We start from the raw sequence: 12,987 nt of genomic DNA, 5'->3' as shown, positions 1-12,987 counted from the left end.
AGTTAGGGAGGGTGCGTGTCCATTTGTCCTGTGAACAGGCATGGTGCGTGGGTTAGTTGTGATAGCACAAGCGGGGTCTGTGATAGTCACAGAGTCTGTGCTAGCCTCTCCTTGCCTGTGGCCATCCTAGCAGGATCTCTCACTCAGGGACCCTCTCCCTCAAACACGCCCCTCTCAGCAGAGAGCGTATCTCCATCAGTTCCTGAGTCTGCCTCAGTCTGAGTCCTGACGGCCTCTTCTCTCTTCAGGTCCCTGCATGGCAATGACATCTCCACCCTCCAAGAGGGCATCTTTGCAGACGTGACTTCCCTGTCTCACCTGTAAGTAACTCTGACCCAGTCTCCTCAGCACCTCTTTGTATTTAAATGGAACTTGGATTCCAAGAAAGATGTCGCCTCTTGAGATTATTACTTTTAATTTAGCTCGTGAGCTTCAAATGCTTCCTGTTTCAGACTCTTACACATTCAGATGGGATTGAGAACAGTTCCTCACGAGCAATAATAAAAGCAGTCATGACCTTGTGTTGACTGCTGAACACGGCACCTCCATCAGCTAATGCAACCCCCCAGCACTCCTACAACACAGCTACCATTATTCCCATCTTCCACATGAGGAGGCAGGTCCAGAAATTTGACACGCTCACCCAGCGTTGCGTAGGGCAACAGTAGGGGCTGAGTCTTCAGTCTCAAAGCCTGTTCTCTGAAGCACAATGCCAGTATTGTGCCTCTGACTTCACATGGTAGGTGAGAAGCTCTGGAAATTTAGTACCCCCAAGGAGTGTAATTGGTATAACTGGATGAAATGAAATGTAATGTAAATGAAATGTAAATGAAAGTGAAAGTTGCTCAGTCGTGTCCGACTCTTTGTGACCCCATGGACTATACAGTCCACGGAATTCTCCAGCCCAGAATACTGGAGTGGGTAGCTGTTCTCTACTCCAGGGATCTTCCCAACTGAGGGATCGAACCCAGGTCTCCCGCATTGCAGGTGGATCCAACTGAGCAACTTTCACTTTCATTGGATGCAGAAGGGCTTCTAAAACCATTTAGCTGGCAACACCAAGAGCATTCTTAAAAAGCAGTATGCTCAGTTCCTCAGAAGGCTGAATGTAGGACCATATAACCCAGCAATTCTACTCCTAAGTATGAATCCCAAAGAACTGAAAGCAAAGACTCAAACAGATACCTGTACACCCTGTTTAGCATTATTCACACAATAACTATACAGCAGAAACAACCCAAGTATCCACAGATGGATGAATGGATAAAAAAATATGGTACAGTGGGATATTATTCAGCCATAAAAAGGAATGAAGTTCTGACACGTGAGCAGACCTTTAAAATATGTGAAATAGCTAAGACATAAAAGGACAAATATTGTGTGATTCCACTGAAATGAGGGACCCAGACTAGTTAAATTTGTAGCTACAGAATGAAGAATGGCGGTTGCCAGGAGCTAGGAGGAAGAGGAAAAGGCAATTTGTGTTTAATGGGTAAAGAGTTTCTGTTCAAGGTGATAAAAAGGTTTTGGAACCAGATAGTGGTGCTGTGTACTCAGTCGTGTCCGACTCTTTGCGATCCCACGGACCGTAGCCCACCGGGCTCCCCTGTCCATGAATTCCTCCCTGTCCATGAAATCCCCCTGTCCATGAAATCCCCCTGTCCATGAAATCCCCCCTGTCCATGAAATCCCCCCTGTCCACGAAATCTTCCCTGTCCATGAAATCCCCCCTGTCCATGAAATCCCCCTGTCCATGAAATCCCCCCTGTCCATGAAATCCCCCCTGTCCATGAAATCCCCCCTGTCCATGAAATCTTCCCTGTCCATGAAATCCCCCTGTCCATGAAATCCCCCCTGTCCATGAAATCCCCCTGTCATGAAATCTTCCCTGTCCATGAAATCCCCCCTGTCCATGAAATCGTCCCTGTTTATGAAATCCCCCTGTCCATGAAATCTTCCCTGTCCATGAAATCCCCCCTGTCCATGAAATTCCCCCTGTCCATGAAATCGTCCCTGTTCATGAAATCCCCCTGTCCATGAATTACTGAAGTGGGTTGCCATTTCCTTCTCCAGATAGTGGTGATGGTTACACAATATTGTGAGTGTAATTGACGCCACTGAGATGTACACTTAAAATGGTCAAAATGGCAAATTTTATGTGATAGGTATTTTACTGTAATTTAAAAATGAGGGCGTATAAAAGCAGTGGGCCATGAATTACGATTAATTAGGGTCATCCTAATTCTGAAGGTGGGGCCAGGCACAGAGCAAATGCGTCCTTTCCTATCCTCTCATCTATAGGTCGAGATCATGTTCAGCCAGACGGATGCAGCTGGGACCCTGGGCATCACCACATGCTCATGCTCTCTGCCTCACAGCCACGCAGCCAGGGCCCAAGTAGGCAGGCAAATCCAGATCAGAGAGCTTTTTGGGGTCCCCAGCATCTCTGCTTAAAGTTCATTCACTCAACAACCTCCCTGGATTTTCTCAGCTCTAAGACTCATCATTTCCACATTTCAGTCTCTGAGATCAGAGTGTATCTTACAGATGATCTGTGGGTACTTAGTGAACACCCAGGACTGATCTCCTTTAGGATGGACTGGTTGGATCTCCTTGCAGTCCAGGGGACTCTCAAGAGTCTTCTCCAACACCACAGTTCAAAAGCATCAATTCTTCGGCACTCAGCTTTCTTCACAGTCCAACTCTCACATCCATACATGACCACTGGAAAAACCATAGCCTTGACTAGACAGACCTTTGTTGGGAAAGTAATATCTCTGCTTTTGAATATACTGTCTAGGTTGGTCATAACTTTCCTGCCAAGGAGTAAGCGTCTTTTAATTTCATGGCTGCAATCACCATCTGCGGTGATTTTGGAGCCCCCAGAAATAAAGTCTGACACTGTTTCCACTGTTTCCACTGTTTCCCCATCTATTTCCCATGAAGTGATGGCACCAGATGCCATGATCTTAGTTTTCTGAATGTCGAGCTTTAAGCCAACTTTTTCACTCTCCTCTTTCACTTTCATCAAGAGGCTGTTTAGTTCCTCTTCACTTTCTGCCGTAAGGGTGGTGTCATCTGCATATCTGAGGTTATTGATTTTTCTGCCGGCAATCTTGATTCCAGCTTGTGCTTCTTCCAGCCCAGTGTTTCTCATGATGCATATAAGTCAAATAAGCAGGGTGACAATATACAGCCTTGACGTACTCCTTTTCCTATTTGGAACCAGTCTGTTGTTCCATGTCCAGTTCTAACTGTTGCTTCCTGACCTGCATATAGGTTTCTCAAGAGGCAGGTCAGGTGGTCTGGTACTCCCAGCTCTTTCAGAATTTTCCACAATTTATTGGGATCCATACAGTCAAAGGCTTTGGCATAGTCAATAAAGCAGAAATAGATGTTTTTCTGGAACTCTCTTGCTTTTTGCATGATCCAGCGGATGTTGGCAATTTGATCTCTGGTTCCTCTGCCTTTTCTAAAACCAGCTTGAACATCTGGAAGTTCACGGTTCACGTACTGCTGAAGCCTGGCTGGGAGAATTTGGGGCATTACTTTACTAGCGTGTGAGATGAGTGCAATTGTGCAGTAGTTTGAGCATTCTTTGAGACTGCCTTTCTTTGGGACCGGAATGAAAACTGACCTTTTCCAGTCCTGTGGCCACTGCTGAGTTTTCCAAATTTGCTGGCATATTGAGTGCAGCACTTTCACAGCATCATCTTTTAGGATTTGAAATAGCTCAACTGGAATTCCATCACCTCCACTAGCTTTGTTTGTAGTGATGCTTTCTAAGGCCCACTTGACTTCACATTCCAGGATGTCTGGCTCTAGGTGAGTGATCACACCATCGTGATTATCTGGGTCATGAAGATCTTTTTTGTACAGTTCTGTGTATTCTTGCCACTTCTTCTTAATATCTTCTGCTTCTGTTAGGTCCATACCATTTCTGTCCTTTATCGAGCCCATCTTTGCATGAAATGTTCCCGTGGTATCTCTACTTTTCTTGAAGAGATCTCTGGTCTTTCCCATTCTGTTGTTTTCCTCTATTTCTTTGCATTGATTGCTGAGGAAGGCTTTCTTATCTCTCCTTGCTATTCTTTGGAACTCTGCATTCAGATGCTTATATCCTTCCTTTTCTCCTTTGCTTTTCTTCTTTTCACAGCTATTTGTAAGCCCTCCCCAGACAGCCATTTTGCTTTTCTGCATTTCTTTTTCCATGGGGATGGTCTTGATCCCTGTCTCCTGTACAATGTCATGAACCTCCGCCCATAGTTCATCAGGCACTCTGTCTATCAGATCTAGTCCCTTGAATCTATTTCTCACTTCCACTGTATAATCATAAGGGATTGATTTAGGTCATACCTGAATGGTCTAGTGGTTTTCCCTACTTTCTTCAATTTAAGTCTGAATTTGGCAATAAGAAGTTCATGATCTGAGCCACAGTCAGCTCCCGGTCTTGTTTTTGCTGACTGTGTAGAGCTTCTCCATCTTTGGCTGCAAAGAATATAATCAATCTGATTTCGGTGTTGACCATCTGGTGATGTCCATGTGTAGAGTCTTCTCTTGTGTTGTTGGAAGAGGGTGTTTGCTATGACCAGTGTGTTCTCTTGGAAAAACTCTATTAGTCTTTGCCCTGCTTCATTCTGTCCTCCAAAGCCAAATTTGCCTGTTACTCCTGGGTGTTCATTGGAAGGACTGATGCTGAAGCTGAAACTCCAATACTTTGGCCACCTCATGTGAAGAGTTGACTCACTGGAAAAGACCCTGATGCTGGGAGGGATTGGGGGCAGGAGGAGAAGAGGACGACAGAGGATGAGATAGCTGGATGGCATCACCGACTTGATGGACATGAGTTTGAGTGAACTCCGGGAGTTGGTGATGGACAGGGAGGCCTGGCGTGCTGTGATTCATGGGGTCTCAAAGAGTCGGACACGACTGAGTGACCAAACTGAACTGAACTGAATATGGTAACATTTCTCTACTTTTCCCATAGCAGGCATCTAACAATCTTAGACTTGAGGAAATAAAATAGTAATAAGTGCCACTCATTGTTAGTTTGGTTGGGACAAGGACTTTACTTCCACATGGGAAGTAGCTCTTGTGCCATGAGCCAGCTTCATAAATAAGACAGGGGCTGCCTTGAATCCACACTGAAGATTCTAGGACTTGGTGGGCAGAGTGCAGTGATTAATTAGTGATGTCTGCCATGGGAGTGGAATGGGTAAGAGGTTCTGTCCTCTGTGGCAGGGTTTATTATATCCATTTTATAGTCCCAGGTTCAGTCAAACAGATTCCCTAGGTCATAAAGCTAGGGAATGACAGAGACAGGATTTGAACGTAGGTGTGTCTGATTCCAAAGCTCTTTATTTATTCTTTATTGCCTCAATAAATATGTCCCGAGGAACCACAGTGAGTCAAATGCTGAAGAATTTACTAACAAAGGTTGCTGCCTTCTGTGACCATCTGGGATATTACAAAACAAATTCAAAGAAAGCAGTGACTAACTCTGGGCAAGTCAGATGACCTTCAGAGAGGAGGTGCTACCTTTACTGCCTTTGAAAAGACACTTGGAATTTGCCTTTTGGAGGTAAATTTGGAGAAGATAGGGAAGGACATTCTAGGAAGAGGGAATAGCTTGTGCAAAGGCATGGAGGCAAGAAAGTGAATGAAATATTCAGGGAGGCTATACTGTCCAGTGTGCTTCCCAGGTGGCTCAGTGGGGGTGAAGAATCCACCTGCAGTGTAGGAGATGCAGGTTCAGTTATTGGGTTGGGAAGATCCCCTGGAGGAGGGCATGGCAACCCACTCCAGTATTGTTGCCTGGAGAATCCCATGGACAGAGGAGCCTGGTGAGCTACAGTCCATAGAATCACCAAGAATCAGACATGACTGAATGAACACACACACACACGCTTACTGTGTGTGTAATATGTGGATATAGGGAGTTGTGTTAGGTAAGAAATTTGGGGTAGGAAGACAGGAGTGTAGAAACGGACACTGCCATTCTGTTGTAAAAGGTCTCTATGCTGAGGAGTTTGAGTTTTGTTCTGTAGATAGAAGCGAATCCAGGAAGAATTAAGTTGTGAAAACTCCTGGAAAGCCATGGTGACATATGGAAGCTGGATGGGATGGGAAGAATCAGGAGGGAGCCTGGCTGGAGACAGTGGCTCTGGACGAAGACCAGGCAGGGGTCGTGTTGTTCATTGTTCTTGATGACTGCCACTCACAGGGCCTTGATTGTATCTAAGTTTAGCAATTTTTGGTTGTGAGCTCATTGTTTGCTGATGTTAGGAATTCTGAGGGCCTACATAGGTAATGCTTCTCTCTAGAGAGTTCACGTGTGTGTCTTTGATGGGCCAGGCCTGCTGCTGCTCTGGGCCCCTGCTGCTGTCCTCTCCCTTGCTTACCCCTGGGCTGTGCTGACCGTCTGCTCCAGCTCTCCCCCTGGCCAGGAAAGGCCTTTTCAAGCATCTGGCCCACCTCTTCCGCCTTCGTGTGTGTTGTCTGCTTGCGTGTGTGCGTCCTAAGTCACTTCAATCAAGTCCGACTCTGTGTGACTCTATGGACTGTAACCTGCCGAGCTCCTCTGTCCATGGGATTTTCCAGGCAAGAATAGTGGAGCGGGTTGCCATGCTGTCCTCCAAGGGATCTTCCGACCCAGGGATCAAACTGTATCTCTTGTCTCCTGCTTTGGCAGGCTGGTTCTTTACTGCTAGCATCACCTGGGAAGCCCATCTCTTTTGCTTGGGCTTTACCTCTCCTCCTTCACTGTGAAAACTGAATCATGCCCAAGGATGTTCTGATCTTGCCCTCAGCTCAAAATCTAGAGGCTTTGCTTTTCCAAAGGGAAATAAACAACATTTTTTTCCCTCTTTAAAGGTTATTTATTTTAATTGGAGGGTAATTACTTTACAATACTGTGATGGGTTTTGCATTCATCAATATGAATCGGCTGTAGGTGTACATACGTCCCCTCTCTCCTGTTGAAAAAGAACATTCAGACATTGTAACATATTTGTGGGTAGAGAAAGAACAAAATGTGTATTTTGCAATGATATATCAAATTCTCAATTCCATTTTCAACTGAAATTTACTGATTCAAACAATCTTTGAGAGAATAGCATTGAAACATCAGTTCAGTTCAGTTCATTCGCTCAGTCGTGTCCGATTCTTTGCAACCCCATGGATTGTAGCACACCAGGCCTCCCTATCCATCATTGACTCCAGGAGTTTACCCAAACTCCTGTCCATTGAATCGGTGATGCCATCCAACCATCTCATCCTTTGTCATCCCCTCCTCCTCCCACCTTCAATCTTTCCCAGCATCAGGGTCTTTTCAGATGAGTCAGCTCTTCGCATGAGGTGGCCAAAGTATTGGAGTTTCAGCTTCAGCATCAGTCCTTCCAATGAACACCTGGGACTGATTTCCTTTAGGATGGACTGGTTGGATCTCCTTGCAGTCCAAGGGACTCTCAAAACTCTTCTCCAACACCACAGTTCAAAAGCATCAATTCTTCAGTGCTCGGCTTTCTTTAGAGTTCAACTCTCACATCCATACATGACCTCTGGAAAAACCATAGCCTTGACTAGATGGACCTTTCTTTATTGGCAAAGTAATGTCTCTGCTTTGTAATACATACACATGACCATATGTAAAATAGATAGCCAGTGGGAGTTTGATATATGATGCAAGACACCCAATGCCAGTGCTTTGTGACAACTGGAGGGATGGGGTGAGGAGGGAGGTGGAAGGGGGATTCAAGAGGAAGACAACATATGTTTTGTGTGAACAAAGACCTGAAGCTGCAAAGCCAGATTTTGAGCCCATGCCTATCTATAAATTCAGACGTTGAGAAAACAGTGATATCAGGCTAGAAGCCAGATCCAGATCTAACTTGTTAGAAAAAAAACACAAAACAGTAAGTAGAGCTCAGTGGAATTGGTAGAGCTCAGTGGAAGTGGTAATTGCAGAACAGGGTGTTAGCACTACCAATTAGATATGTTTGTTGGTTGCCCTATTTCTCCCTAAAATAGCATCTATGTGGAAGAAATTTTCCATTATTATGAAGCAACCTTGTCAGTACATTCTTCCCTCTATACCCAGGGTTTCAAATGGGACTCGGCAGCAGCCTGAGAAGTGTACGTATGTTTGTGTTCAGGTGTGTGCCCATCTAATGCTAGTGGAATATGTGTGCATGTGCACACATGTAGCTGTTATTTCTTCTGCATGAGAAGCTGCAAGTGAGCAAGTACAAGGGGTCAAGGAATGGGAAACAGATAGCACAGACTCACTGCATTCTTTCTGGGCTTCACAAAGACCACAGGCCGTGTGAAGGGAAGGAGGTGCCCATGGGTCTGTCCCAAGTCAGGGTTTGCCCAAGAGTTAGCATCCAGTGTTCCTGGCTCCCAGAGGTGCCCTCTGTTCTTAGTGTGACTCTGACCTGGGCCTCTCCTCTTCACTGGCAACACACAAGGCGGGTGGGTGGGCTGAGGGTGTGTGGGGGTGAGGTCCACCTAGTTAACCCCCTTGAACTTAGAGTAGGAACCAGGATGTGGTGTTAGGTGTTTGTCTTGCCATCAGCTTGCAGCACGACCTCAGACAGTTCATTCAGCTCTTCGGGTTCTTTCCTTGCCTGTACACAGGTTATTTCTCATGTCCACGAGCGTTCTAACTACATACCATAATCAGGCTGTCATGGTTACGAGCGCTCGTCACTGCCCGCACATCTCTGCTGCTGTCCACTTGGATATTTACAGTTAACTCGTCTTTCCTCCATTTGTCTATCCATCCATCCGTCCATCAGCCAATATTCGCTATGTGCCAAATCCTGTGGCAAGGCTCCCCAATGTCATCCTTCATGTCTATAATCTGGCATTTTGTTGCCCCTAATCTGATACTTGCGGGAACACTAGACTTCTGAGTTCATTAAAAATTCATTGTGGAAAGTGAATATGAAATGATTAGGTAAATCATGGGATGCCCATATGACAAAATAACAAGTAGTTAGTTATAGTATTTATGACACTGTACTTTATTATTTAATGAAAACACAGAATAAAGAAGATGGTATACTCTGATTTCAGTGATGTGTGTGTGTGTGTGTGTGTGTATATATATATATATATATATATACACAAGAGCTAGAAAGGAATAGATGAAAATTAAATTAGTTACATTTATGGAGTGGTAGATGATTCCTTTATTTTTTAGTTTCTTTTGCTTTCATACTGAGGTTTGTGCTTTTCTCCCGCTTATAGGCAGGGGTTCATCCGGCAAACGGGGGGGGGGGGGTTCTGCTGGTTCAGGTGCCATGTGGGGTTGGTGACACCTGCTCTCATGGAGCTTCATCCCAGTAGAAGGAGGCAGGGATGCACATGAAGAAATTTCCTGGGAGGAGGACTAGCTCAGGTGAAGAGATTTTGAAGGTTTAGTCTATGCTAAACTCTATGGTTGGCACCTCTGTCATAGGAGGCCTATTTCTGTCTTGGTTATGTTAATAGAAGAAGCCCAGCGGGCCTTGGCACAAACAGATGAAATAGCTACTATTTCAACTATTTCCAAGTTAAACCAAAGATCAACAGCACAGGGTTGTTCATGCTTTTGTCGGGGGATGGACTTGACTCCACAGTCCTTTTGGGTTGATGAGTGGCCTGGCTGTTCCCCCCACTGGTCTCAGCAGGGCCTGTGGCTGTCCACGCCCTGGGAGTTCACAGTCATTTTATTGGGAAAAATGGACTCCAGGTGAAAGTGAACTACTCGAACTAATAAAGTAGTCAGAAAAAAAAAATAGTGTTTGGAGAAATAAAAGCTTGAAATGTTGAAATCAGGAGTCGCTCACCATCTGCTCTGTATAGCAACAAGTAAAACGTGTTGGTCAAGCCAGAATGCCTAATTTTCAATAGCTTTGTATGTGACTTTGGTAGCTTTTATTATCTCTATATTGTGTATATATATATAAAATAGAGAATAATATATATAAATATAGAGAATAATATATATAAAAATAGAGAATAATATACATATATATTATATAATATATATGAAGAATTGAAAAGGGCATGACTTTGTTGCCATTTATGGGGAGGATTTATGCAGGAATTGGGAATTGTGACATCCTAAGATGTGTCAACGGCCTCCACATTCACAACAGCTTTAGATTTAGTCTTTTGGACTTTTTCTCTAAATGAGTTACAAGACTGAGAGAAGAAGCCCTTCAGAATAAACTCTCTACTTCCTCATGGCTCATTAGCAGAACACACTCCTGCTGTGTGGTACAAAAATACTTTCAATAAATTCTATATTTATCTTTTGAATAGCATAATTACATTACCTCATACTATATTAAAAATATCAGTCTGGTGAATATAGATGTTTTAAATATACCACTGTTTTGTAGTCCTGTTATTTTTCTAAGTCTTTATTATTATTTTCTTAACCCAATGGAGCTTCAGAAAATCGAAGTGTCTGAACTTCCTCTACCTCTGAGAAGCCCTGGCAGTGTTCAGGGAAAAGAGGAAGGTGTTGCCTTGTCCTATTAGCCAGGATGGATGCTGTCAGCAAATCAGAACAGAAAAAGTGAAATACACGTCAAAGCTGAACTGGCTTTCTTTTTCCAAGCTGTATTATTCCCTCGGCACCCATTTCAGGCTTGATGTGCTTGTCTTTCTCCCCCTTCCAGATTGCAGGCTCTTTATCGAATCATAAAGTGAGCCCCAGAGATGTTAAGTGAGCTGCTCAAGGTCACCCGGGCAGTGAGCAGCTGCGCCAGGGGCCAGAGTCCAAGACTGTTGAGCCTGCTTTATAGGAAGGGCCGTCATCAGCTGTGCTATTTGGGGGAATTCCTGCTCAGAGTCACTGCTGCTTTTATCAGACCCCACGCATTGCCAGGGGAGCCGCTTCCTCTGTGTTGCCCAGACACGGGTGGAAAACGACAATGCATCCATTTGGTGCTTAATAGATGTGCTCATTCTCCTGAACAATATATAGCCTTATGTTTTCACAATAATGTCGATATAAATGAGCTTCAGATACGAGGCTCTGGTTTTTCTGTTTGCTGGCTCAAAGACCACTGGCAACCTTTGTTCCCCCAAATCCATGTCTTGTTCATCTCTGAATCTCTCACTGTGGTTTAGTCAGAGGGTTATGAGCTTGCCCACCAGCCTGGCCAAAGCCTAAGAAGTTGGCAGTGCCCCGTGTCAGTGTCAGTGTGGGGATGCGAGGGAGTGGGCACACCCCTCACCCTGCTGGCAAGTGTAAGTCGTTACAACCTTTTTTGGAGGCTGGCTGTGAACATTTTGGGCTTCCCTGTTAGCTCAGTTGGTAAAGAATCTGCCTGCAATGCAGGAGACCCTGGTTCAATTCCTGGGGTGGGAGGATCCCCTGGAGAAGGGATAAGCTACCCACTCCAGTATTCTTGGGCTTCCCTTATGGCTCAGCTGGTAAAAAATCTGCCTGCAATGCAGGAGACCTGGATTTGATTCCTGGGTTGGGAAGATGCCCTGGAGAAGGGAAAGGCCACCCACTCCAGTATTCTGGCCTGGAGAATTCCATGGACTGTGTAGTCCATGGGGTCCCGAGGAGTGGGACACGACTGAGCGACTTTCACTTTCACTTCACTGTGACCATTTTACGTGCCCTTCCTCTGCGACATGAACCCCCTTCTAGGCATCTGTTCTAGAGAAACGGCCTCTCCTTGCAGAGAGGCATGGACAAAGTGTTCACTGCTGCTGGAAACAACTGGAGTGTCTGGCAGTGAAAGCTATGAAGTGTCCGTTCTTTGGGATGCTCTGAAGCAGTTTGATAAAATGAGGTGGATCCATATAGCTGACCTGAAGAGGTCTCCAAGGCATGCTGTTTAGTGACAAGAAGCAGGCTGCTCAGTGACTGTGTGTGCTGGATGGATATAATCTCTCTCTCATGAAGAACCGACCGTATGTGTAAATATGGGAAAGGATTGGAAGGCTACCCATGGAGTATGATGACTTTGTGACCATGGGTCCTGTGGTTGGCAGGGACAGTGGACTTTTTTGTAATGAGGATGTATTGTAGTTTATGTAACCACTCCCCCACTGATGAACACGGGAGGCTTCCCGTCTTTCTATTACAAACAATGCTGAGATCAATACTGTTGCACAGATGCCTTTACACACTTATGCAGGCACAGATCTGTGAGATGTGCCAGAAACAGTTACTGGGTCAAAAGGCAACTGTATTGCTAGCTAGCTAGGTATCAGGCAATACCCCTCTGTTGGAATTCTACCATCTTGCATTCCCATCAGTCACACAGGAATGTGCCTTTTAAAAAAATCAAGGTGAAATTCAAGGAATATAAAATTAACCATTTTAATGAATACAATTTAGTGGTATTGAGGACATTCACAATGCCGTTTAAAGTGAGACTGTTGTGCGCCATGTCTGAAAATGATTTACAATGAGAATATGCTTATGCACTTCTTGTTTAATTGAAAATGAAGAGAAAAATTAAAGAGGATAGGCTTATAAAAAAAGAGGGGGCTTCCCTGGTGGTCCAGTGACTAACACTCTGCTCCCCATGCCGGGGGCCGGGGTTCCATCCCTTGTCAGGGATCTAGATTCCAAGTGCTGCAACTAAGACCTCACGCAGTCAAATAATTATTTAATTAATATTTTTAAAAATAACATAGGCTCTCAAGTCAGACAGCTCTAGGTCTGGATCAGGGGGCTGTGCTTCACTGATGTGTGACTGCAGGAAAATGACTTATTCCACGTGAGGCTCAGTTCCCACATCTTTGAGATGGAGAAGAGAAAGCTTATACTGTGGGGCTGATGAGAGGACTAGATGCGCTAACGTGGGAGAAGCTGGTTCATCACAGCAGCAAATGCTGGTTCCTCTCTCCCTGGTACACCCTGGAGGCGGTGCTGACAGAGGCTCTGGCCTCAACAGCCTGAGTTCAGATCCTACCTCCCCCCTTTCTCTGTGCATCTTGGGCAAGTGTCTTCACCTTCTGAGTTTC

The 12,987-nt window shown here is 44.9% G+C and overlaps 1 protein-coding gene across 1 annotated transcript in view; it reads left to right on the top strand.

Annotated features, from left to right (window-relative positions):
- SLIT1 (slit guidance ligand 1) overlaps positions 1 to 12,987 on the top strand; it is a 172,041-nt gene that overhangs the window by 140,830 nt on the left and 18,224 nt on the right. The window contains exon 25 of the mRNA XM_002698413.7: positions 249 to 320. Coding sequence (XP_002698459.1) covers positions 249 to 320 — 72 coding nt within the window. The remainder of the gene's footprint in view (positions 1 to 248; positions 321 to 12,987) is intronic.

The sequence above is a fragment of the Bos taurus genome, chromosome 26 (genome assembly GCF_002263795.3).
Source record: "Bos taurus isolate L1 Dominette 01449 registration number 42190680 breed Hereford chromosome 26, ARS-UCD2.0, whole genome shotgun sequence".
Taxonomy (NCBI): domain Eukaryota; kingdom Metazoa; phylum Chordata; class Mammalia; order Artiodactyla; family Bovidae; genus Bos; species Bos taurus.
This window is presented reverse-complemented; position numbering and strand designations above follow the sequence as displayed.